This window comes from Poecile atricapillus, chromosome 7 (assembly GCF_030490865.1).
Source record: "Poecile atricapillus isolate bPoeAtr1 chromosome 7, bPoeAtr1.hap1, whole genome shotgun sequence".
NCBI classification, from domain to species: domain Eukaryota; kingdom Metazoa; phylum Chordata; class Aves; order Passeriformes; family Paridae; genus Poecile; species Poecile atricapillus.
In genome coordinates this window covers 7,594,076-7,617,151 of record NC_081255.1, presented here as the reverse complement: position 1 = coordinate 7,617,151, position 23,076 = coordinate 7,594,076, and the positions used below count along the sequence as shown (strand labels likewise).

Sequence of the window (23,076 nt, the reverse complement as noted above, 5' to 3'; positions counted from 1 at the left end):
TTCAATGGGCAAGTCTTAAAACAGCTTTTATAAAACAAGTAAGTGTGTTTATTTTGAATCATTGCTAAAATAGTTTACGTAATATACAAACAAGTATGCTATGAGGACACATTTGAAAATAAGTCACAGTTGGTTTTTTTTATTAAAAACAATTGTCCAGTGAAATGTTCAAAATGTAAATGCCATCTTTTCCTTCCTGAGCTATTAAACATCCAGAATAACAGCACTTCCATGTCTGTTTACTGTTTTTATTTCTGCCCATTAAAATAGTAAGCATTATCCATTGCTGGCTCTCCATAGTTAGAACAAATCCACCTCTGGTTTAAGTGAGCACAGCTGTGTGTCTCCCAAACTGCTCCTTTATTGCTTCAGGTGATTTTGGTTGATTCCACTTAACACCCCCAACCTTGCCTTGCACAAAGGAGCCAGAAGCTCCAGCTCCTCAATGGGTTTTCCTGGTTGAAAAGGATTATTTTGCAACAGGACAGTTCAAGGGGCTTGTGAATGAAGGATGGGCCAAATCTCTCAGCTGTTACAAGAAAACATCCTACTGATTTGAGAGCATCTTCTCACATTCCTTCATATTCAATAAAACCAAATGGACGTGGACCAATAGCTCAGAGCATGAAGTAACAGCAATGAAATGGAAGTGCTGCTATTCTCTTTTATTTTTTTAAGCAAAGTACTAAACAATAGAAACAGGTACATGTTTTTAATCTGGTGTGAAGAATTCTTGACATGAGAGACTAAAAAACATATTAAAAGCATGCTCTGCAAATCTGTTCTTTGCTAGAAATGTATACAGCAAGCAGCCAGTTATACACAGATACAAGAAGAAAACTTATTTTTTTAGGATATCAAGTACCACAAATAAATAGATTCTCTCAATGCAAAAATAATTATCTTAGTAAAATGAGAAATAACCTATGTCTTCCTAAAGTTTTGTTTGGAAAGGATATAGTATGTACACAGGGATAAACATTTTATCATTTCCATCCAAATTTTAAGACTTGCAAAACATTGAAAAAGAGTAGAGAACTCCTGCAAGCAGCCAGGCAAAGAGGTACTGAGGAATCACTTAACTGACATTAGTACTACTGACTTTATGCAACCTTTGTACCTCAGCTTTTCTCTTGCTCCAGAACTGTTTGTGCCAGGCTCATTTAAGGAAGAAATGCTTGCTGAAAGGTTCTCTACAGGTCACAGATCTTTCAAGCAATTTTGCCACTTCTACAGTGGCCAGAGACAGCTGACATCTATGTTGTGATCCAATGGATCAGGAAGAAGCTTGTGCTTAGACTCACATCACTTTGTCATAATTTTCAGTTTATTTCTTATGTTAGAAGAAAAGTAAGCAATTCTGGGAGATGAAGGTGATGGTTTTACATTCTGTTACCTTGTCAAATGTGATACCAGCTTTATGCACCACCAGAGGATCCTCACAACAAAGCCAACAGTGCTTCAACACAGGTTGAGGCAAATGAGTGACTGCTCTGATGCACAGCAATGTCCAGCTCCAGGACACCAAGGCTGAATGCATCACTGAATACAATTTACCAATAACCAGCAAATTCCTTGCTTATATCCTGTAGTTTACTTAGAGAAGTCAAGTCCCAGTTACTTTGGCAGAAACAACCCTGCCAGTTGGTGGAAAGTCTCTGCACAGAAAGGACTGGTTTGCTGCTGCCTGAGCTCAGCAGCCACACTAAATTCTTCCCTATTCTGCCTTGCAATATATATTTTGTGTCTTCCTCCTTTCCCAAGTGCCCTCCAGCAACCTTTACGTGCATCCCTCCAGAGGGAGGCCCTTTTCAGGCCGAACAGGCAACACCAGATGAGATATCCGGCTCCACAGTCCACTCAGCTTATCTGTGTCCATGCCGTTGTAAGAACTAGGAACATCTGAACTGGTGAACTTTGCCCAGAGGAAATCCCGGACTTTCTCCTCCACTTCTTGAAATGTGAGGCTCTTTCTCAGCGACTGCTCATCCAGGAGAACTGTCAGCAGAAGAGCCACATCCTTAAATGCTGCGTTTTCATGGTCACAGTACTTGTAAAAGATTAAGGTGGAGCCTGCAGGCAGTGACTCAAATCGATGCACCACTGCCACCTTCTTGCCTTCACTGAACCCAGAGCTGAGCTCTGTGTCCACCTCCAGTTTGACAGAGTCACTGTCCTGTACAGCCTTGTCCACTGCGTTGATGCTGATTGTAGTGGCATTTTGGGAGGAGGCAAAAGCGTTGGCAATCTCATTGCTCAGGCACCTCAGGGCCTTCTCAGCTTCCTGGCCAGCTGTGAGCAGCAGGATAGCAGGCTCCAGATGCACGTGGGAAGAGTTAAGACGTTTCTCAAGGAAAGCATGGGCTCTTCTCCACAGGTTGGGATCCTGACTTTGGTAAGTATTTTTTAGTTTTTCCATCTGGGCCCGAAACGCTTGCAGAATTTCAGCATCTCTCCTTGAAGAGGTTCCATCTTGAATTCCACTCCACAGGACATAAATCAATGGGACACTAATTAACAGAATCAGTAACAAAGTCCACATCTTGTGAAATCCATTCTGCGATTCACCATCATCTATAGAGAGGGGAGCAAACAAGAAGAAAACAATGTTTTAAAAGGCATCAGAAATCAACAAGTGAAAGGAAAATAGGAGGAAACAGTGAAATCATGCCATTCTCAATACTGGTACGGTAGCTGAAAAGCACAGAAAAGATGATCTAGTTAAAAAAACCAAACAAACCACAAAAGAGAGAACACAGTTTTGAACTTCTTAAGCCACTTCATGAAGTGACAGCATTAAAAAAATCCCCATTTTTACATGTTTCCAGATTGACTGAGACTATATTAGATGATCTTCAGAAAAAGGAGCTCCTAAATTTCATTAATATTCCATTCAATTTGATAAAATCCAAACTAAGAGCACAAAACAGCTCTGAAAAAGGTCAACACTTTTCCTACATTTATGGTCTGCAGAAAAGATCCTGTGGAAAACCTGGCTGCACCAGAATGGTTTCTGTGTTATTTCTCATTCCTGTTCCCATAAGGATAAAACTGCTGCAGCGATTTTTGCATCTCAAACACTGGTGGGTTACCACCATCAGAAAACATTGTGGCCTTTGGATCAGTGAGCTTCAAAAAATACACACAGCAAACAGTGCACATCAAATACTAAATATTTTGATTTGATTTCGTATTTGAACAGTTAAATTAACACTTGTTTCACATACTGCAAGCAAAAGGCTTGATTCTGTTCCCAGTAAAATGAGTGACAAAATACACCAATCTTCCTGGAAACAGAAAGAACTGTATTCCTTTTGTTACCTTTTTACATCCTTTTATCAGGACAGCAACCCAACAATGGTTAAATAACACCACCACTAGCCCTGCCTCGGTTTTCATCTTGTAAACATTACAGATGAAAGACCTCAAATTCAGGTGAAAATGTTATTCATTATACAACACCCTTCCTTCAGATGAAAGACTTCAAATTCAGGTGAAAATGTTACTCTTTATACAACACCCTTCCTTCCTTCATGCTGATGACACGTCCTAGCAAGCAAATCATCTATTCTGGCAAGGACCCTCAGCTTAACACCAACTCCCAGGAACTGAAATACTTGGAAAGGCATGAAAATGGTTAAATGTTACACAAGAATAAAACAGAAGTGAAAGCAGAAGTCTTACTTTTGGCCAAAGGCTGTGACTGCTTCTCTGTACTGGACTGATACCGAGATTTACTTCCGCCTGTTAAGAGATTAAGAAAGGAACATGAGAAGAACACTAAGATAACAATTATGAACAATCTTCCAGCAGGGAGTTGAAATCACCAAACTGCATTATTTTCAACAAAAAGCTGTCCCTAGCTATGCTTTTACATACAAAATTCCACAAAGCTTACAGGATGGCTAACAATGCACCCTGCTGAAGCAAACACAGTCCTGCTAAGTCAGAGCAAAGGTGAGGCTGTCACCTCACCCCAGGTGGGGCTGTGTTAAGATCAGGGTTTTCAGTTCTTTTCCACATTGTTCACCCTCTCATGTTCAACAGAAACATCTTGAACAAGAAAAATAACCTGCACCACTATTACCAGCCAGAGAAGTCTCACTCAACTGTCAGAGCAAATCTCCATCTCTGCTCTTCGCCAAATGCCAGTTCCCAAACCATCCTGACGATCTCACCTAGAAAGCCAAGTCCCCACTCTACCACAAATCACCCCCAAAGATTTTCAACTCTTGAACAATTATGCAAATAAAACTCAATTTCAAGGTGATAAAATAGAAGAGATTTAACAACCTGTTACTTTCTGCACAAGGATCCCATGTCCCAGTTAAGTTTCCTGATTTTGCTCAAGAATTTAAGAGGCATAAAAATGGAAACTGAATTAATGGACACATTAGGTAAACAACATAATGCAAGACATAAATAGTGTCTTGGGTTGCAATGCAAGATGTAACTAAAAGTATGTATTCTATTACCATCTGTTAAAACCAGGTGGGGCACTGTTCTTTATCTTTTCTATGATCTATCTTTCATAACTGCAGGGGGATCTCTTCTGTTAATGGGCCATTGGGTCTCACTGCATGACTGATAAAATGACATCATCCCATGGGGAGATGCTCCACCCAGGGGGAGCAGCCCAGCATTCCTACCTGGATATAATCTGAGCCTTGGAACACCACAGCCTTTCTTCCTCTGGCCCATCTACACCACCCCTGGACCTTCAGAGGAAATCTACACCCTTCCACAGGGTCACTGCTTCAACAGAACCACATCTGCCACTCCAGGAGGACTGCAGCCACCATTTAATTAAACTGCTACCAACACCCTGCCCAACAGGGTGTCAGCTTGTATCCTGACTCTGCTAGTAGGTTTTTTTTTTGTACTGCTGCATTTTTATTTTAATTTTCCTAGTGAGGAACTGTTATTCCTATTCTCATATCCTTGCCTGAGAGCCCCTCAATTGCAAGATTATAATAATTTGGAGGGCAGGAGGGTTTTTACATTTTTCCATTTCAAAAGAAGTTTCTGCCTTCCTTGGCAGACACCTCTCTTTTCAAACCAAAGCAATAGAAAAAACAAATGTACAGTCTTATTTCCCACTCTCCATGTAGCTTGGGTTGGAGGCCTGCTTCATCAGCAGTCAGTTTCTTGGGATGAATTATGCTTTTAAAGCAAAGTGCGAGCTTTCAACTTCAAAATAATACTTTTGGTCTATTTAAATGGGCTCACACAGCTCAGAAAGTACAAGAGGCATTATCCATAAAGTATTATGAACAACTTTCCCAAGAGACCAGTATGAATATATACCATGCAATTTTTGGTCAGCGTGTTTTCTGCATTTAGCCAGTTAATTAAAAAGACAGGAGAATTTATGTCTCCTTGTGAACTACAGCAATTAGTTCAAAGCTGAAGGCTCTTTAATAATATATAACCAAATCAGGACACTGTCAATGGCACTATTGAGAATAAATTGAACAAACATACCCTGCAGTAGTTATTTAAAGACACTGAAAGAAACTTTGACCTTGTTTCTGTATGAATGTAATCGCAGAAGGTGCGAAAAGCAGCTCTGGTTTAAGCTGGGGCTTAACTGGCTTAATGAACTGCCCTATTCTGTAATTTCAACCCCCTACCCCAAAAGGGCACAGCCATGGAGCTTGTCACTGGCTAAGCTTATCTCAATCTTCTAAGAGTTAACAGTTCAAAATCACCCCGATTCTGTAATACGTCACAATGCAGCTCTGTTTGCACAGATCAGCTTTCATATTTAGGTGAATGAGCTGTAACTCGTACACTAAAGGAAAAAATAATTCAATAAACAATCTAAAACCATATCCTACTCTGCCTAAGAACTGTGCCTTATTTACAACAGTTTTCACAAGGGCCCAGTAAAATTTGTCTTACTTAATTCAAAAAGTCTAACTTCTGCAGAAACCTGAAAGATTTCAGAGTTTTAGGTGATCTTCCAACTAATTCAGTCACAGCAAGTTACCACTTCTCAGGGAAAGGATAAAAGGGAATGTTTGTGTACAAACTAACATTCACTGCCACCAAAAGGTGAAGGTTTTGTTCCCTTCCTCAGCTTACCCCCACAATATCTCTACACCATGCTCTGCACTTACTGTCCCATAAGTCAAGTCCAAAAAGAAAAATAAAAGAGAAAGTGGAACATTTTCTGTGGTCAGCAAGTTGAGTAACCTCACAGAAAGGCTCTGACTGGAATGTACTCCCTTCTCCAGCTTCTGTTTGAATCTGCCTCCTGATTGCCTGTCCATCTTCCCAGACAGCGTCCCAGGGTACAAGAAAAACCAGAAGCAGAGGAAAGGAAAATAACTGTCCTTTTCATCTCATGACAGGGAAGGACTGGGTTCTCTTGTTTTACTTACTCTGCGGTGCAGAAGTTGAGCAGCACCCTTGATTTTTCTCAATGAAATCAGCCTTTCTTTCTGAAACCAAAGCACAAATGGAAGAACTTGGTTACCACGTAAGAGGTCAGAATAGGACAGAGCAGCCAGACATGCTTTTAGCTCTTTTCATGAAATCCTCAAAGCTTATTAGGGCAGGTGGATATGCTGTGCTGCCAAACCAAGCCTGCAGTGTATGAACAGCCTCTTTGACCCCTCTGAGCTGGAGAAAGCTACTGTTACCTATTAGAAAGGACTTGATTTGGCCCTTCACCCCGCTTTTGCCAATATGACAAATCAATCTCCTTATGTTTTCTTTTAAAAGGACATATATAACTTCCTTCTGTTTCTAAAAATTATCTTGATTTTTTTTCTCATTGTACCTCCCCACTGCTTCTGTAATACACATTGAGAAAAATCTCTGAACAACGAGCAAAGTGCTCTCTCACCTTGAAATCTCTTGGTGTAGTCATTCTCCTTGCTAAAGTCAAAGATAACTCACCTTTTAGAAAATTAACAGTTTTATTTTTTTTGCCCGGGGCAAATAAAGATCCACTCTCATAAGTTCTTTGAAGGCAGTTTTTTGAATTTTGGTATTACTTTTGTTTTTGTTTTGCTTTTCAAAAACCACACAGTTAGGTATTTATCAAAGTCGGTATCTGCCTTTTCTTGAACTTTAAGGTTTTGCACCCAAGCAGATTATCATCATATTATAATCAGTTTTACTTTGGCTCAGGCAGGAGTATACACTGAAACTTTGGGTTTTTTTAAAAAAACCCCACCTTTTTCACCCATTCAGATTTCAGCTCAAAAACTCCCCCTTTCCTAACAGAACTGAATAATTGTTATTTTAATACATTTAAGCAACCATTTGTTAGACCATGGAATAAGTACTGATAAAAGCTGTTACCTTTTAATGGTGTATAAATGTTTGGTTTCTCAGTTTCATTACTGTCACAAGCCTTTGCATTTTCCCTTACTGGATTCTCTTCAAAGTAAGTACCACCTGTCAGGAGCAAAAAAAGAATAAAAAGAGGATTGGCAACCTCATAAATCTGAAGGACCAAGTTGTAGTTTCCAAACATCCATGATCTAAATCGGTGATTTTCCAAGCTGTGAACTCACAAAAGTTACTCTTAAAATGCAACAAAAAGCAACTAAGACTTGAATTGCTTATGGTAAATTTGAGTTCACTAGAAATACAGCTGTCTACACCACCACACACTTCTTTTAAAAAAAATAAATTATTATTAGTTCTTGGCTTAAAAACATGAACACTAGGAGCCAAGAAATTCCTTACACTAAGGGGATTCAGTGTAAATGCCATGTATTCCCATGAGTTTTTCCCACAGCTTTGGGCACTCAACTTACAAACAGTAATTGTACTGTCTTATGAATCATTGGACAGAGGGGGAAAAGAGACAAAACTAAATATAGAAAATAAGTTCCCTTTTAATGGAGTCTAAGCTATCCTTCAGTTAAGTCTCATTCTCATCCCTAACAGCAACTTAATTTCACCCCTCAGGTAGCTGGGAAGAATCTAAACCAACATCTTTCAGGTGTTTGCCAAATCACAGAGTCATTCAGCTGTGAAACCAAACTTATTTAATGTCACTGACTAGAAAAAGTAAAGCCCTGTGGAGTATCAGAGGTTACAGAGCAAAGGTCAGGGCTGGGAAACCAAATGCAGGAAAGGATAAAAGTGCAACCCCAGAATCAAGGGGCTGGTAAGAAAAAGCTCAGGTATAGAATAAAAAGCTATGCAACAGTTGGGGGACAGAGATTGTGGCACAGCTGTCAAGCATCAGCAGAGCAAACAGCAAAGGGAAGAATACAATTGGTAATTTCTTTCTAACATTTACTCTGGGCCCTTTTACTCTTTAAACAGCCCAGGGCTCTGCTGGGGTTTAGTGTGTTTCTGTAGCTCTTTCACCATATGCCAAGGGCAATGCACAGCTTGCCACCTAGTGTTTAGTAATTTTACTTCAACAAAGAAAACAGCCTTTTTCGAATGTGTTCTGGCTGTTTCAGCACACCAATGTATGTCAAACATACTAAGGAGAAAAACAAAACTACCAGACCCATCCAAACCACAAAAAAAAAGTGAAAAAGCTGTAAGTTTTAAACTATGGTAAATCACAGGTGCAACAGTAAAGTATTTGCAGACACTTAATGGGGCCTTATGTTTTAAATCCATCTTAAAAAGCTGTTCAGTGACTGATTTCCCACAAAGCTCAGAACAAAGAGACTCACCAAATTACTTTATTTTCAGGAATGCCAAATCACATATATCCATAATATTTCACTATGTATGGAGGTTTTACAAGGAACATCTCCCTAGTAATTTTGACCAGAAGACCAAAAAAAATTTCTAAATCTACAGATGGCTACTCAGGCAGTCCCTGCTCTTAATTCCTCTCCCCTCCTTGGCATCAATCACTGCTCTTTGTGTCTCAAAGACTTCTTGGAAATTGCAGAAAAGAAAGGTCTGTAAAAGACAACTTCCATGGAGGACTGCTAGCACGTATCTTCAGCTCACTGATCTAGAAGCTGACTGATTCAAGGCAGGGCTTGTTAGGCTCTTAAAACTCTGCAAACTCCTCTTACAGCTCTTAAAGCTTTTCAGCTCCCCAAGCAAGTTGCCTAACCTGTATTTAAAACCTCTTAGTAGAAGACAGGAACCAGTTTCTCCAGGTGTGGTTTTGCTTCCATTCTGCTCTCAGGGAAGCAGGGCAATCATGCTCCCCTAACGACCCAGCCTGCTAATTCTCCTGTCTCACAGACAAACACCTAAACTCTGCAGAAAAAGCACAATATTGCATATACTGCACATCTACAGACAAGGGAGGCTACTAATCCTCTGCCTCTACATAAACAATTAGTCTCTTATCATACTTTTACACCTGTTGTGCCTATAATCCAATACAGCTGTTAAGAGCTGGGGGGGGGGGGGGGGGGGAGTAGCCTCATTTTTAGAGCCATCTAATTAAAAACCCAACCCTCAGCTGCACAGCCATGTTTAATACACTAAGCCTATTATACCCTGTTAGCCACTATGTGGGAGCAAGACCTGTTTTACAGATAAATCTCTGTATTTGCGTAAAGAAACACTCATGACCTTGCTCTTCCTTCTTCAAGGTAAAATTTTTTCCATGCCTCCTGAAAATTCTGCTTCTGGAGCAGAATACAAGCGGACAATTTTTGATGACAAAAACAAAGATGGGAATGGAGAACAGTCCCAGGCTAGCCCAACTGAGCACTACCCCACACTGACAATGTACATGCTCCAAAATAAAGAGGAAGGAAATACAATTTATTCACAGTTTCCTGTTCAAATGACAGGCTAAATCTACATGACTGTGTTACATGGAGTTAGCGCATTTCTATAGTTTAAAGAAAGACGCAGGTTTCATCAACTAAAGCAACAAGAAGACACCACACTGTGCTAACACAGCAGCTTGTCCAGCCCAGTGTCCAGGAGCAAGTACAACTCTGTACAAAGTCCCAGCACATGCTTGGTGTTTCAAAAGGAGAAGCCACAATTATGCACTTCCTCATAAGCAACGCTGCTCCCTGTAAGGAGCACAGCCACTGAGGGATTGATTTCTGCAGCCCAGGATACCTTATTTAAATCCTGCCTTTCAAAACCAAGCAGTGTTAGTAAAACTTGAATGCTGGGCTCAGATACTGTTCCAGATATTTACTGTAGGAAAAACAGCCCCCTGAGGGTTTCAGCGTGCTCTGCATACACCAATCCTTTACAGCACTGCTTCTCCTTCCGTCCCTCGTGTATGGGATAAGAGCCACAGTGCGATTTCCTCACCTGCGTGCCAGAGCCACGGTAACACCTGCCAAGGAGCTAGAACCCTACAAACCACATTTCCCTAAGTTTGGGGCATTTTCAGCCCCTCTGCCTGTGGTGCGGACTGTGAGCTCCGGGAGCTGGAGCCTACCTGGCGATCTGTAGGCTTTAATAGGGGGTCGCGTCAGGGAGTCTGGGGTCCCAAAGTGATGCTTGTCCCCTGAAACGAGATACGGGTAAGGAGCACAGCCGGCAACTCAGCTCAAGCCCAGCGGGCCCAGGCCCGACAGCCTTCCAGGAGCACCGGGAAGGCTCAGAAGCACCTTCCAGGACTCACCGGGAGCCCGCGGCGCGGCCCCGTCCCAACACCCCCGGAGGGGGAACCACACGGCGCCCACCCGCCCGCCGCACTTCGCGCCGCCCCACCGCGCCCTCAACCACAAGATCCACAGCGGGCCGCTGCGCCCGCCCGCGCCGCTTACCCTGCAGCGTGCCGTGCTGGGCCGCGGCGTCCACCTCATCCTCGGCCTCCTCCGGCCGCGCCGCCGCCAGCCGGGGGCTCTTCCGCCGCCGCTTCAGCCCGGGCCCGTCCGGGGGAGCCAGCTCGGGGCCGTCCGGCGCAGCCGCCTCATCATCGCCGCTGCCCACCATCCTGCCCGCTGCCGCGCCGCGCCTCCTTCCCCGACCCCGTCCCCTTCCGCGTCCCCGTCCGCCCACCGCCGCCTGCCCGGGCCTGTGGCTGCCGCCTTCCCGCGGCGGCGGGAGCGGCTCCGCGGGCCTCACTTCCCGCGGGGCGGGACCCGGGCCCGCCGCTTCCGCCCGCGCCCGGAGCGGCCGCCGCGGCGTCACGTGGTACCGCGGCCGCTCCGCCATGGCCCCGGCACCGCCCGAGCCGCGCGTGGGGGCCGGGACCGGGACCGGGACCAGGACCGGGATCAGGCCCGGCGGGAAGAGCCCGTGGAACGCCCGTCCGGCGGCCCCGTGGCTGCCGCCCCCCAGTGAAAAAAATGCGGGACGGCCGCGGCCCCCCCAGGCCCGCGGGGCCCCGCTGGGGCGGCCCCTGAGGGCAGCCCGGGCCCGGCGCTCCCCACACGGTTCTTCTCTATGTGCGGTCCGATCGTAGCCAGTTTTGCATTTCTCGGAGGCAGGAAAACCTGTAAAATAAGCAGAAATAGCAACTGAATAGCAGAGAGAGGAAACTAGGAGCTACTTCGGGGGATCCTTTGCCACTGATAAGGTTGCACTAGCCTGTTCCTTAGTGTGGGAATCATTTTGGCTAATCAGATCTGGAATATCGCACTAAGCATTTCACTTTTCCTACCCATTTGTTCAGATGCCTTGCTAGTAAACGGGGATTTTAAGATGTGTTTGCATTCTTGATAAAGCATTTTTACCCAGGCACGTGGCAGAATTCCTATGAGTGGAAGTTTTCAAGATGCAGTTTGATGGGACTACAAGATCTTCTCTAGACTCCCTCCCTAGCAGCTCACGACCACCTTGGAAATGAGTTGCTAAGCAAATAGAGACCTTTTTACAAATTCACAGAACGACAGAATTGTTCTGGTTGGAAGGGACGTCTGGAGATCATCCAGTCCAACACACCTGCCAAGGCAGGGCCACCTGGAGCAGGTGACAGAGGAACACCTCCGGGTAGGTTTGGAATGTCTCCAGGGACAGAGACTCCACACCCTCCCTGGCAACCTTTCCCAGTGCTCTGCCACCCCCAGTGTAAAGAAATTGTTCCTCATGTTGAGGTGGAACCTCTTGTGTTTTAGTTTATGGCCATTGCTCTTTGTCCTGTCACTGAAGAGAGTCTGGCACTCCTGTGCAATCCAACAGGAAGGCTGCGTGAGGCAAGTGCCATTCAGCCTCCACTACTGCTCTTCTCTGTACAAAGACTTCAAAGCAAAAAATATCTTAAATTCTTTACTAACACACCGTAAGTGTTGCAGTTTCACCCAAAAACAAGTAATTATTTGTGAGATTAGTTATTCATGCCTCCTACTGTACCAGCAGTAAATATTAACTTTCTTTTCGGACCTAAAAGCAGAAGACACACATTGAGCACTGCTTTCTAAAGCAAAAATTTAAAAGAGGATGTAACAAATACCACACCAGGGGAAAAAAAATCAACATAACAATATCAAGATCTTTTTTGTAGCTGTTTTGTGATTCCTCCATGCCCTAGGCTAGCCAGTTAATTTTCCCACCAAAATGACCCCCTGATTTTGTCCCACACTTACCACCAGTTTTGTGACACTTCTGCTTCTGTGGAAAGGGCAACCCCTCAGCCCCAGACATCTGCTGTGTTGAAGGGAGTGGAAGGTTTTAGGGACAGAGGGATAGAAAATGAAGCCTTTGCCACCTGCAGCTCCTCTCTGCAGCTCCTTGGCTGTTCCTTACTGATGGAGATCAAGTCAGGGTGTGAGATTGATGGCAGCCAGGAGCAGGGCCCTCAAGGTGACCTCTGTGGATCAGCCATGCAGAGTTTTTCCTTCCTGCTTTTCCTGGTTTTACAGCCCCTGCCGCACCTGGTGAGAGGTTGGTCGTGACAAGGGAATGTGCTGTTTGCCATGGCCACTGTCCCCTGCCAGCCTCTGTGGGTGAGGGAGGAAGCCACTGTCAGAAATAAAGTGCAGTGGGCAGCACACCTCACCTTCTCATCACTTTCCTGACATGAGCAGTGTCGGTATTGATGCCTGTGCACATGCTGACAGCCCCGAGTAACATGGCACACACATTTTATTGACCCCTCTGACATTGCTTCTGTGCTCCCTGGGCCAGTAAGGGTTCCTCCACACAGCATAAAGTATATTTTTCTGCCCATTTGAACCCAACCTCTTACCTGTTTTACAAGTACCTCCAGTACTAGTAAGGGGGACATTTAGTTAAAATGAAACAAACACATTAGTCCAATCCCCCCTTTCAGCCCTCTGTCCCCCAGAGTGAGGAGTCCCAGCCACTCTGTGCCTGCTCCTTTCCAGCACTGTTTCAGTTGTCTTTCCCTGTGTTTTGTGCCAGCCATTTGCTGCTGGGCACCTCTGAGGATGCTGGTGAAAAGGCAGCCAGCTGAGTTCCAGGGGTGTTGCTGTCTCTGTGCTGCTGCTTTCCATGAAATGTGTCCTGGGCAGGGGGAACAGGGAAGGGATTGGAATATACCCATGCCTATACATGCAGGCACCACAAGTTAGAACAGAATCTTTTTTTGGAAAAGCATTGCCTAAAGGAGGCCAAGGGCTGACACACACACGAAGAGCTTTCCCCCCTCCCTTGCAGTCTCTGGACCACTTCAGGGGACACTGGGTGGGCTCCACATCCCTTTCCCTCCAGGCTGATGCTGAAGACCCTCCTTTTCACATCCTCCCCAGCTTCTCTGCACTGGCAACGTTACATTTGCAGTCTGGGCTTTGCCGCCTACGAGTTTGGGCTGCTTTTCTCGTAGTCCTTTTCCTAAATCAACTCTCAAACGAGTTCCCTCCTCACTCCGGTTTCTTGCCTTCAATCCGCAACACTGAATGCAGGAAGCCGCCGGTCACGCACTGGAAAAAAAAGCGCACAACCACAAAGTCGCGGAAACACGGCCAGAAAAAAAGAAGTTATTGTTTCCTGAACGCTCCCGAGAACGACTCGGGAAGGAAAACTACAGCTCCCAGCAGGCAGCCGGGAGCCAGGGAAGGGCAGAGTTCACCGTCACGTTTCCAGGAGGATTCAGGGTGTGCGCTGGTGTCCTGCCACCAAAGGGCCTCTGGGACGGAGGGCAAGGGGAAAGGCCAGCTCTGGCCTCCTCTTGCCACCCCTTTGCTCCTGATCGCCGTCCTGACCGGCTCCGAACCTGCCTGGGTAAGCGTCCGGCTCCACTTTGTTCTGCTGACTTCCTTCTCCTGCTGGAGCGTCAGCATCGGGAACAGGGAGGGGACGGACGAGAGCCGGGCGGCAGGGCAGTGACTGCACCCTCGCAGCCCCGAGTGGTGTGTTGGAGACAGTGCTGGGGGGTGAGGTGTCCCCCAGCGCCCAAAGCTGCTGAGGAGGCTGGGCTGGAGATTTCTGTACAGAAAACCGCACGGACTATTCTCCAGCGGGAAAAGTTTCTTGGGAGTTTTCCATGCCGCCTTAGCTGTGCTTGGGAAAGCCGTCAGCTGGGTTACACCAGAGAGCCCGGCTCCGTCTGTGCTCTGTGCCAAAGTGCTGTAACCGGGGGGAATCAGCTCTGGAGGGGTGCGGGAGTCGGGCTGCGGCTCCGGGCTCGCAGCCCCCGGCCCGGCACTGCTGAGCCCCCGGCGTGGCTCTGCCGGCTCCATCCCACACGCCGGAGACAGGAGGGTGGGAGTGACGGGAGGAGCAGGGTCATTGCTCCGTGTCTGGCCTGGCTGCGAGGTACCAGGAGTCCAAAGCAGCCGGGGCAGCCTGCCGAGCCCCAGGCTCCAGGCCTGCCGTCCGAGAGCAGCGCTGAGTCCGTCGGGATGAGACAGCAGTGCCTCACCCCCCTGGCATGTCCCAGGATAAATGCGGTTCGCATTAACCCCTGGACTGACGGGAAACAAAATAGCTGACAGTCCACGGGCTGAAGGTTCATGGTTATGGGCGACATCCGCCCATTTTCACCTTGGGAATCGTGGAGGAGGAGCCTCCTTCCCCGTGAGTCACGGCTTCTGTGTTTCTGCTTATCAGGTTTGTGGGCGTGTAGTTGGAATTGCCCGGACCCGGACGGGATGGTGCCTGTGAGTGGGGCAGGACTTGGTCACCCTCTCGAACAGCAGGGAGATACAGCTCCGTATGAACATCGGAGAAAGTGAAACCAAACAGTGCAGAAGCCACAACTCCAGGGGAAAAGGAAAATGGAAGAGAATCCAAGCGTGGATCTGCCTGCAGGTAAGTGAATCCTTGGCTTATTCCATCTGCTAGGAAAATTCCTTCGCTGCAAGTTTTCAGCAGTGATATGGGGAACCTGTGCAAAAGAAAAATAAACCAGTAAAAGAATCTCATCTTTTCCAGGCCAAGGAAAGCAAGCTGCCATCATTTTTTAAAGGGTGAAAGATGAACAAGTTACTTTCAGTTTTAGATTCCGATCTGCATCAGGTTTAGACTCTGTGTCCCAAGATGACAGCACAAGGAATGTTGAAGAGAGAGATCCAGACTGGAAGAGCTTTCTTCCTTACATCCTGGTGCTTCCCACCATCAGATGCTTAAATAATAAGCCAGTTTTCCACCACCTGTGGCTGGAAAAATTCTGGAAGAGGCAGGGCAAGGAGTAGTTTGTGCCCAGCTTGAGCAGCAGGATACATCCAAGTTCTTCATGTTTCAATTTCCACCTGTACTTACATTCTGTGGGAGCCTTGTTATGACTAGTACCTAGGAGTGTGTCAGTGATACAGTGATGCCATCACCAGCTCAGGTCTGTCCTAGATAGTCACAAGTGTTACTGTAATAATCAGCAACAAAAAAAGTAAAAATCATGTTCTGACAAGTGACAAGTGCAGCTTCTTCTCTGTTTTCAAATTAGAAGGGAGTTCCTTGCCCTTTTTATCAGTGTTTATTCTAATTATAGCGTAATTGTTTATGTCATTGTAGTGCTTGATCATTCGTAAGGAATTTTTCACAAATAGTGCCTGAAATTCGAGCTGCACTTAGGTTCTGTAAGAGTCAGAATGTCAAAAACACTGTTCAGTCACAGAATCTCTCTATTGAATTATGCTCCAGTGTTTGTTTCTAATTAAATGTTGCCATAGCTCTTTGGGAGAGCAGCTCCAGGACAGAAACAGAGACAGAGCATGAGCAGAATTATCATTTACATTCAGACAGATGCTTGAAGTACATTAGAATAACTGTATTCAACAACAGCTTTAGGAATTCCTCAAATCCATTGCTGTCTGTAAAAACCCACTATCAGTGGAATATGTGGTAACATATCCTACCCCTTAAGGAAGGAATTGCCTGCCCATCCCACCTAGGACATAAACTGGGATTGAGTTAGTTTTAGCATGGCAGCTCTAAGTTCTGTGGTTTGGATTTATGGTTTTAGAGAAAAAATTGTTGAAAACAGAGCAGTGTTTTGGCTATTGCTGAACAGTGCTGGCACAGCATCAAGGCTTGCTGCCCCTACCCAGCAAATACCCTGGGGTGGACAGAAGATTGGGCAGGGACCCAAGGTGGGGAAAGGGTTGTTGAATACAATATAATGTGCTCAGCAACAAAACTGGGGCACAGGAAGAAAGGGAGAAGGGGATGGCCATTGCTGGGAGACTGATGTGGCATGAGTCTACTTGTAGGAGGTGGTGAATGATTCCCTTTGCATCCTAATTCCCTCCTTCCCTTCACTCAGCTGTCTGGATCTCAACCCAAAAGTTTTCTCACTTCTGGTCACTCTGTTGTCTCCCATCTCACTGGGGTTGAATGTTTCTGCAGTGCCAGAACTGGGAGTTGTATGGGTGGTGGTAAAGCACTGGGCATTCTTGACTCCTGTGTGGCTCACTGGGCTTGTGAACTCTGATCCCAACAGCTGGACCAGCCCAGGGTGTGGTGGGGAGCACAGCAGAGCATCCTGTGCACCAAGAGCCCAGCCAGGAAGCCCCTGGGCACCAAGAGGCCAGCCAAGAAGCACCTGAGTGCCAAGTGACAAGCAGGTGGCTTGAGACATCCTGCAAACCAGAGGAGGACTCTTCAACGTATGAATCAGCTGCTAATGGGGGAGAGACAACACTGTTGGGTTCATCTGGTCCCACACTACAGGAGATAGGTGCCCAGGAAACTGAAGTATTGCTGGAAGAGTCTGACAAGACAAGAGAAGGTGTCTCAGAAAGACCCCTGGAAAAAGAGGACTTGGATGAAGGTGAGTCGCTTCCAACCCTGGGGCTTGATAACTTGGCTTAGAGGAGGCAGAGCAGAAGAAGGGGTTGTTGGTTCTTGGGCTAAAAAAGACTAAGTGTAGGTCTGTGAATATTATTCCCCACAGCTGAGCTGGGCCATGAGAATGTGAAAATCAAAGGAGACAGCCCTGTCCACCAGGAGACATCTGGGCAGTGTGAAAGCCTCTGCAAGGCAGAGGAAGATGCCTCATCAACAAGCAAGGCACAGAGCTCTGACAGTGAAATGACACATTTGGATGTGACTGGTGTGGAAGATGTCCCCAGGGGCCTCATGGCAGACAAGAGCAGCAGTGCCACTCTCCCAGACTGGGAGCCAGAGGCACCCAGAGAGCAAGAAACACAAGAGAGTGGGTCCCAAGGCACGTTAAGGAAAAGACCAAAAGGTGAGCTGGGGGCTGCACACTGCTGCTCTTCCACTTCCTACACTTCCCATAGGCATTAGAACAACAGTTGGGTGAGATCTCTAGTAGCTGTTGTCGCTTTGCTGGAGTCAAGAAGAAAACAAGGTATAAGAAATTTATTGGTTTCTCTCTTTCTCCCTCTCTCCTTTGGCTTCTGTTGTGCTTTGAAAGGTGTGAAGCCACTCTGCACCCTGCATTGTCTTTCTCCTTGCCCAGCCCAAGAGGAGAGAGAAGCCCAGGACTCAGGGCAGTATTAACCCAAAGCAGTATTCACTTCTAACTCTTCCCTCAGCTGAGAGCTCCTGCTCTGCTCACTACAGCTCCATTTACCCGTTCCCTCAGCAGTGAGTTGCACATTTCTTTTCTCTTGCTGCAGGGGACACAGCCCCAAACCCAGAGACTCAGCCCTCCCTGCAGAACATCACCACCCAAAACACAGAGCAGGAAAAGGCCAAAAAATCCCTCCTGTGGAAAGGTGAGGAAAAGAAGCTTCCCTTGCATGTTACTCATCGACCAGAAGGCATTGATCCTCCAGGAGCAAGTAATGAAGCATATTTAATTACTCTTCTCTCTTGGGACCTTTCATAGCCTCTTCTGAGGGTTTGAGAGAAAAAAACATTCCCTTAAATACAGGCTCAGTTTGAGCCTCTAGTGACAGCTTCCTCTTCAGCCTCAAAAGCTGGAATATTGTGGTCATCATGCTGTGAGTGCCCTGGGATGTCCTGGGAGGTCTGGGGGGTTACTGTGCTGAGGGTCCCCCTGCCCAGCCCTGCTCTGTCATGGGGCTCTGAGCAGGAACAGTGATGCTGATCTGCATCAACACATTTCTCCTGTTAGAAAGACTCTGCTTTGCCATGGAGAGGGACACAAGCCATTGTGTCTGGAGCTTGCTGCCTTCTGTTTCCTGAGCAGAAGCATGGTGGCCTTTGTTCACTCATAGCATGGAGGAGGGCAGTGAAAGCAGTGCTTTACCTGGGTCAGACACCTCCATATGTGGTGCTCTGAATGGCCACAGACCCTAAAGAAAACGGAGGAGGAGGAAAGGGAAGAAAGCTTGCGGGCAGCTGCAGCTCAGGAAGTTTCCTGCTTCAGGAAGTTTTTGCACAATGCTGTAACCTTGCCCTCATCCCTGGAGCTGCAGCCCCCTCATCTGGTGTATCAGAGTGGGAGTCTCACAACACAGAGCCAGCAGCCCCTTCACCTTTCCTGGCCAACTTGCTCCACTTTCCTCTTACAGGGGGGAAGGTCTGAGCAGGGAAAAACAGCCATTGTGGCTGCTTTCCTCCATGTCACTGCAGGTCACTTGGGTCTGACTCCTGTTCCCCACCTCGTGTCTCTCCCCTGTTGAACAGGGCTTTTCATGGCGGGCCTCGCAGTGCTCGGCCTCTGCATATTCTGCTTCAGCAGCCTGACCTCCAGCTCCCAGCAGCCGCGCAAGAACCCCACGGTGGAGGCATTCCTGTCCCAGTTTGACCAGCTGCAGCACAGGTTTCCTGGCCAGAGCCCCCACCTGTGGCTTCGCGGGCGCAAGTTCCTGCGGAAGCACCTGAACGCGTCCCAGCACACGCAGCCGGCCATCATCATCCTCACGGCCGCCCGCAGCGGCGAGTGGACCCTGCGGTGCCTGAGCACCCGCGTGGCCGACTCCTACTCGGCCGCCCTGCACGGCAGCACGGTGCAGATCGACGGCAGGGATAAAGCCAGGCTCCACAGCGACCGCGCCAAGCTGGAGGTGGACTCGGAGCTGAGCTCGGCCTTCCAGGCCGGGGGCCGAGCCGCGGTGATTCACCGCTTCGAGCTGCTGCCCGCGGGGGCCACCCTCATCTTCTACAAGTACTGCGACCACGAGACCGCCGCCTTCAAGGATGTGGCCCTGCTGCTGACAGTGCTGCTGGAGGAGGACACGCTGGAGAGCCACATCAGCCTCCAGCAGGTGGAGGAGAGGGTCCGTGACTTCCTCTGGGCCAAGTTCACCAGCACCAGGACCCCCAGCTCCTACGACCACATGGACTCTGACAAGCTGAGCGGGCTGTGGAGCCGCATCTCCCACCTGGTCCTACCCATACACCCGGTGCAGACCATCGAGGAGGGGGGCTGCTATGCCAAACCCTAGGGACAAAAGTAGCCAGAGCCCTGAGGAGGGCTGGACAGATGGTCCTGGCTGGCTCTGGTACTGGCAGAGGCACAACCAGTATTACTTCTCTTCAGTTTGTTTCTTAGAGGTTCCTGGGAAGAGTTTGACAGGTACAAGTTGATCCAGGACTTTTGGGCAGCTGACTCCTGGAGGTGATAAAAATGCTTCCTTCTGGTAGATGTGAACAGGGGGTATTTTAGAGTTCCACAGGAGAACATCAATGTGTGGGGAGACGGGAGAGAAAAAAGGACCTTGCAGGTAGTGTTTCTATCAAGAAATAGACAAATCGTGTTCACAATTAGTATGACAGAAAGATGCTGTGATTCAGCAGCTGTTTCACCTCTCCCTGCCCCTCAGCTTGCTAAAGTTGAGTACATCAGTCTCACAATATACTTTGTCTAGGGAGCTGCTAGAACACAGAAAGGTCAAATTCCTCAAAACCCAACATTTTGAAGGCATTTTCCTCCAAAAAGGAAAGCCAGTTTGCCTATCAAGGGTGTGACCAGCCCCAGTAGGGTCCCACTTGCACAGCCTGATTGACACCAGGCAAAGGCCAGATCCTCAAACAAACCTGCAATTCAGAGATCCCCCAAACATCAATTACACGAAATTTTGGGCTGTCAGCACTTGAACACTATGATAATGGCAGGGATCCCATGAGGGGATCCCACATGCAGAGAACAAGCTCCAGAAACAGAGCAATGAAACAGTTGCTGTCATCCTGATAGTGTGAAGCCTCAAGGGATTACACAGGTAACAAAAATGAATAATACAAGGTAACTTAATGCTACCTCTCTCTAAAACAAGCCCACTCAATCCCTTTACCACACAAAGGCTGTCACTCTCTCCTCAGGCCGATACTTTGGTCCCATACAACAGATTGTTCTTCACCTGGGTCTCTGATCTGTGTGCAGGGCTGGAAGCCTGTCTGCCAACCTCCCCCAGGGGACTTCTATTGATGAATGTAGATGTTAACATCGATATTTCAAACCATGTAGGGTAGCACACCATGTCCTTGTCCTCCAAGAGTACTTTTGCCTCCCTGCCAGGCTGATGGAGCTCTGGCATCTGCCAGAGAGAGTAAGAGCACAGCTGGGTTAGCAGGTAAAGACAAAATCTCTGCCATTAACACTAAAAATTCTTGACAAAGCAGGTTAGTTTCTTTCCATGCCTCCTCTTCTGCGTCCTAGGAAGAGAAATCCAAGTGCTGGAAACACTGTGGTTCCCCAGCACACTGTGTTTTTGCAGGTGCTGTGGGGCGGAGCAGCCAGCTCAGGAACACCTGGAGGGCAGGTGCAGGTTACAGCATTTGTTATAACCCAAGGGGCAGCCCCAGGTGCCAGCCCTGTGTGCCCCTCCAGAAGGAGCAGCTGTAGCAGATCATGGCTCATTTCCCCAGCAGCAACACACGCAGAGAGGCCTTGCAGAGCCAGGTTTTGTATCCAAACAAGAGCAAATCCGCACCACCACGGTGATTTTCAGCAGCTGCACATCGGGGTGCTCCTTACAGCAACAGGACCCTGGTGTTGGATGGGTCTCCTGCCAACAGTGCCTTTGCTGATCTGCCCCACCAAGGACTTGGGGAGGCTGAGCCCTGCACCCTAAAAACCACAGCCTGTCTCTTCTTTCCCCCTGCCGTGTGCCTTGACCTGTCTCAGGAGATTAGTGGCCCTTAACTTGGAGGAGGGGACAAAATGAAGGAAGAGGGAGGGTTATTTGTTCATGTTCTGGCCAAAGAACAGACTTTTTGGTTGGGTGGGGATGTGAAGACAAGACCCCAGGGGTTTGAACTGTGGTAAACATTGGGCTAAATGTGAGAACTACTCACTGGAGCCCAGGGCACAGTTTGATACAAGATATGGATTGCTTCCTCCTTTCCCTCTTTTCTCTTGCTGTGCACTACTCTGGTGAGAGAAAACACTGTAGCCTGCTCTGCAGGGTTAAGTTTGGGTGTTGATGTAAGAACCAGCAGAGCATTAATCATGCTATGCCAATATTTTGATGGAAATCTGTATTTTAATGTTCTCTCTCTGTTCCACATACTGTGTTTGCAATGAATAGCCCAGGTATGCAAAGGCAACTCCCCACTGCTGAAAGTGTCACCAACCTGAGTTCTTCCAATACAGAGATATTTTTATGGCCTTTTAAAGACAAATATCTGCTTACTTCTGGAATAGGGCTTCTATTTAAAAATAAATGGGAGATTGTGAAAGAAAACAGCAAAGTGAGATTGGAGTCTGTCTGTATTCCATTCTTTCTTCTTAGCTATTTTCATTAAGCTAAAGAGATTATCATATTAGGTAAAGTTTTATTTAGGTCAGGGCTGTAGTTGTGCAAACAAAGTGAATATTTGCTTTTCCTGGAAAAACTCTAAACAACATTTTTCTCAGTTGTTTGGGGCAAGTATTTGCAGCTTTTTCAGCTGAGCCAAAATTAAAAATGAATCCCCAAAGAGCTGCTGGATTCAACTCAGGCTGGAATTCACTGGGGTTTGCATAATACTTAATAGTAATAAATGAAACTGAAAACCACTGACAACTGAAATATTTTAGAAATATGAAAAGCAAATAGTTCTCATTTCAACACATTGTTTCCCCTTGATATTCCACCACCTCAGCACACACAAACTTACTTTAGTGGTGAATTATTTTGCCCAGCTCTAGCCTAAACAGAGAGAGGTTTGGAAAAGAGAGGAGGATTTACCCTGTTAGATTGGATTTTCTTCAGTCCCCTGACAACAATACTCATAACAATGGCACCTGCCTTCACATTAATGTCCATGTGATTGATTGCCAGAAGTAAACATCACCCATCTCTGGTTTTATGTCTGAGGACAAGATTTGGTCCCACACCAAAGATTTACATGAAAATCCAGTGTCCCCAGGTACAGCCACACTGGATGCAAAATCCAGGCTGCTTTCTTAAGCCTTGCACATGAATCCAAGAGCGAGTCCAAAGGGAGCAGCTGAACAAACCCAGAGGCAGAAAGGTGCACTTGGGGTTTTTTGAGTCCCAATCTCTGCAGCAGTGGTTCTGCAGGGAAGGATGTGTTGCCACAAGGCGCTCAACAATCCTAAAAATCACCTTGAAAACTACACAGGAGCACAACTGAGGGGCAAAACCAGTCCTGGAAGGCCAGCCTGGACTGCTCCACCACAAATTCAGCGCTGATTATCCCTGTGAATGTGCTGATGTCCTGTGAGCTGATGTAACTTTGTCACCTGCAGCGTTTAAAGCCAAGTGGCCCAAGCCAGGTGTGGCACATGTGACAACCCTGTGCTGGCTGCAGCATCCCTGACCCTGTGACAGGTACATTCCTGCCACATCTCTTCTCAACCTTTTTGCAGGCTGGAGCTGGAAGAAGGCAGGGCACAAAGAGGAGGGGTGAACCCATTCAGTCACATCTCTCCTGTTGAGCTTTAACCTCTGGGAGCTCATCTGCAGCTTAACCCTCTTGCAGCTCCTGCACAGG

General features: G+C 47.0%; 2 protein-coding genes across 4 annotated transcripts; one reads left to right on the top strand and one right to left on the bottom strand.

Annotated features, from left to right (window-relative positions):
- Positions 1–13,745, bottom strand: LOC131581113 (torsin-1A-interacting protein 2-like). 2 transcript variants are annotated; one of them, XM_058843026.1, is made up of 7 exons: positions 12,450–13,131; positions 10,689–11,360; positions 10,358–10,426; positions 7,315–7,410; positions 6,387–6,446; positions 3,685–3,744; positions 1–2,574 (listed from the first exon to the last, which is right to left on the bottom strand). In XM_058843026.1, exons 1-7 carry the CDS (start codon positions 12,505–12,507, stop codon positions 1,781–1,783), a joined length of 1,809 nt encoding a protein of 602 aa, XP_058699009.1. In that variant the 5' UTR covers positions 12,508–13,131; the 3' UTR covers positions 1–1,780. The 2 variants fall into 2 exon arrangements, with proteins under 2 accessions (XP_058699009.1, XP_058699010.1); XM_058843027.1 differs by lacking the exon at positions 10,358–10,426 and having other exon boundaries at positions 12,450–13,745.
- Positions 13,746–13,837: 92 nt separating this feature from the next.
- On the top strand, positions 13,838–21,832 carry TOR1AIP2 (torsin 1A interacting protein 2). 2 transcript variants are annotated; one of them, XM_058843028.1, is made up of 6 exons: positions 13,838–14,046; positions 14,875–15,075; positions 16,703–17,032; positions 17,156–17,452; positions 17,847–18,011; positions 18,823–21,832. In XM_058843028.1, exons 2-6 carry the CDS (start codon positions 15,042–15,044, stop codon positions 19,581–19,583), a joined length of 1,587 nt encoding a protein of 528 aa, XP_058699011.1. In that variant the 5' UTR covers positions 13,838–14,046; positions 14,875–15,041; the 3' UTR covers positions 19,584–21,832. The 2 variants fall into 2 exon arrangements, with proteins under 2 accessions (XP_058699011.1, XP_058699012.1); XM_058843029.1 differs by having other exon boundaries at positions 13,842–14,046; positions 17,847–17,945.
- Positions 21,833–23,076: the final 1,244 nt, after the last annotated feature.

Bases quoted from the DNA above. Each gene is read 5' to 3' on its own strand.
- LOC131581113 (XM_058843026.1), bottom strand. From the start codon at position 12,507: ATGTCTGGGGCTGAGGGGTTGCCCTTTCCACAGAAGCAGAAGTGTCAC. The intron at 3,745-6,386 runs GTAAGTAAAACA...ATCTCTTAACAG, and splicing joins CTCAACTTCTGCACCGCAGA to GCGGAAGTAAATCTCGGTAT. The intron at 2,575-3,684 runs GTAAGACTTCTG...CCCTCTCTATAG, and splicing joins GTCACAGCCTTTGGCCAAAA to ATGATGGTGAATCGCAGAAT.
- TOR1AIP2 (XM_058843028.1), top strand. From the start codon at position 15,042: ATGGAAGAGAATCCAAGCGTGGATCTGCCTGCAG. The intron at 15,076-16,702 runs GTAAGTGAATCC...TGATCCCAACAG, and splicing joins AAGCGTGGATCTGCCTGCAG to CTGGACCAGCCCAGGGTGTG. The intron at 17,033-17,155 runs GTGAGTCGCTTC...TATTCCCCACAG, and splicing joins AAAAGAGGACTTGGATGAAG to CTGAGCTGGGCCATGAGAAT.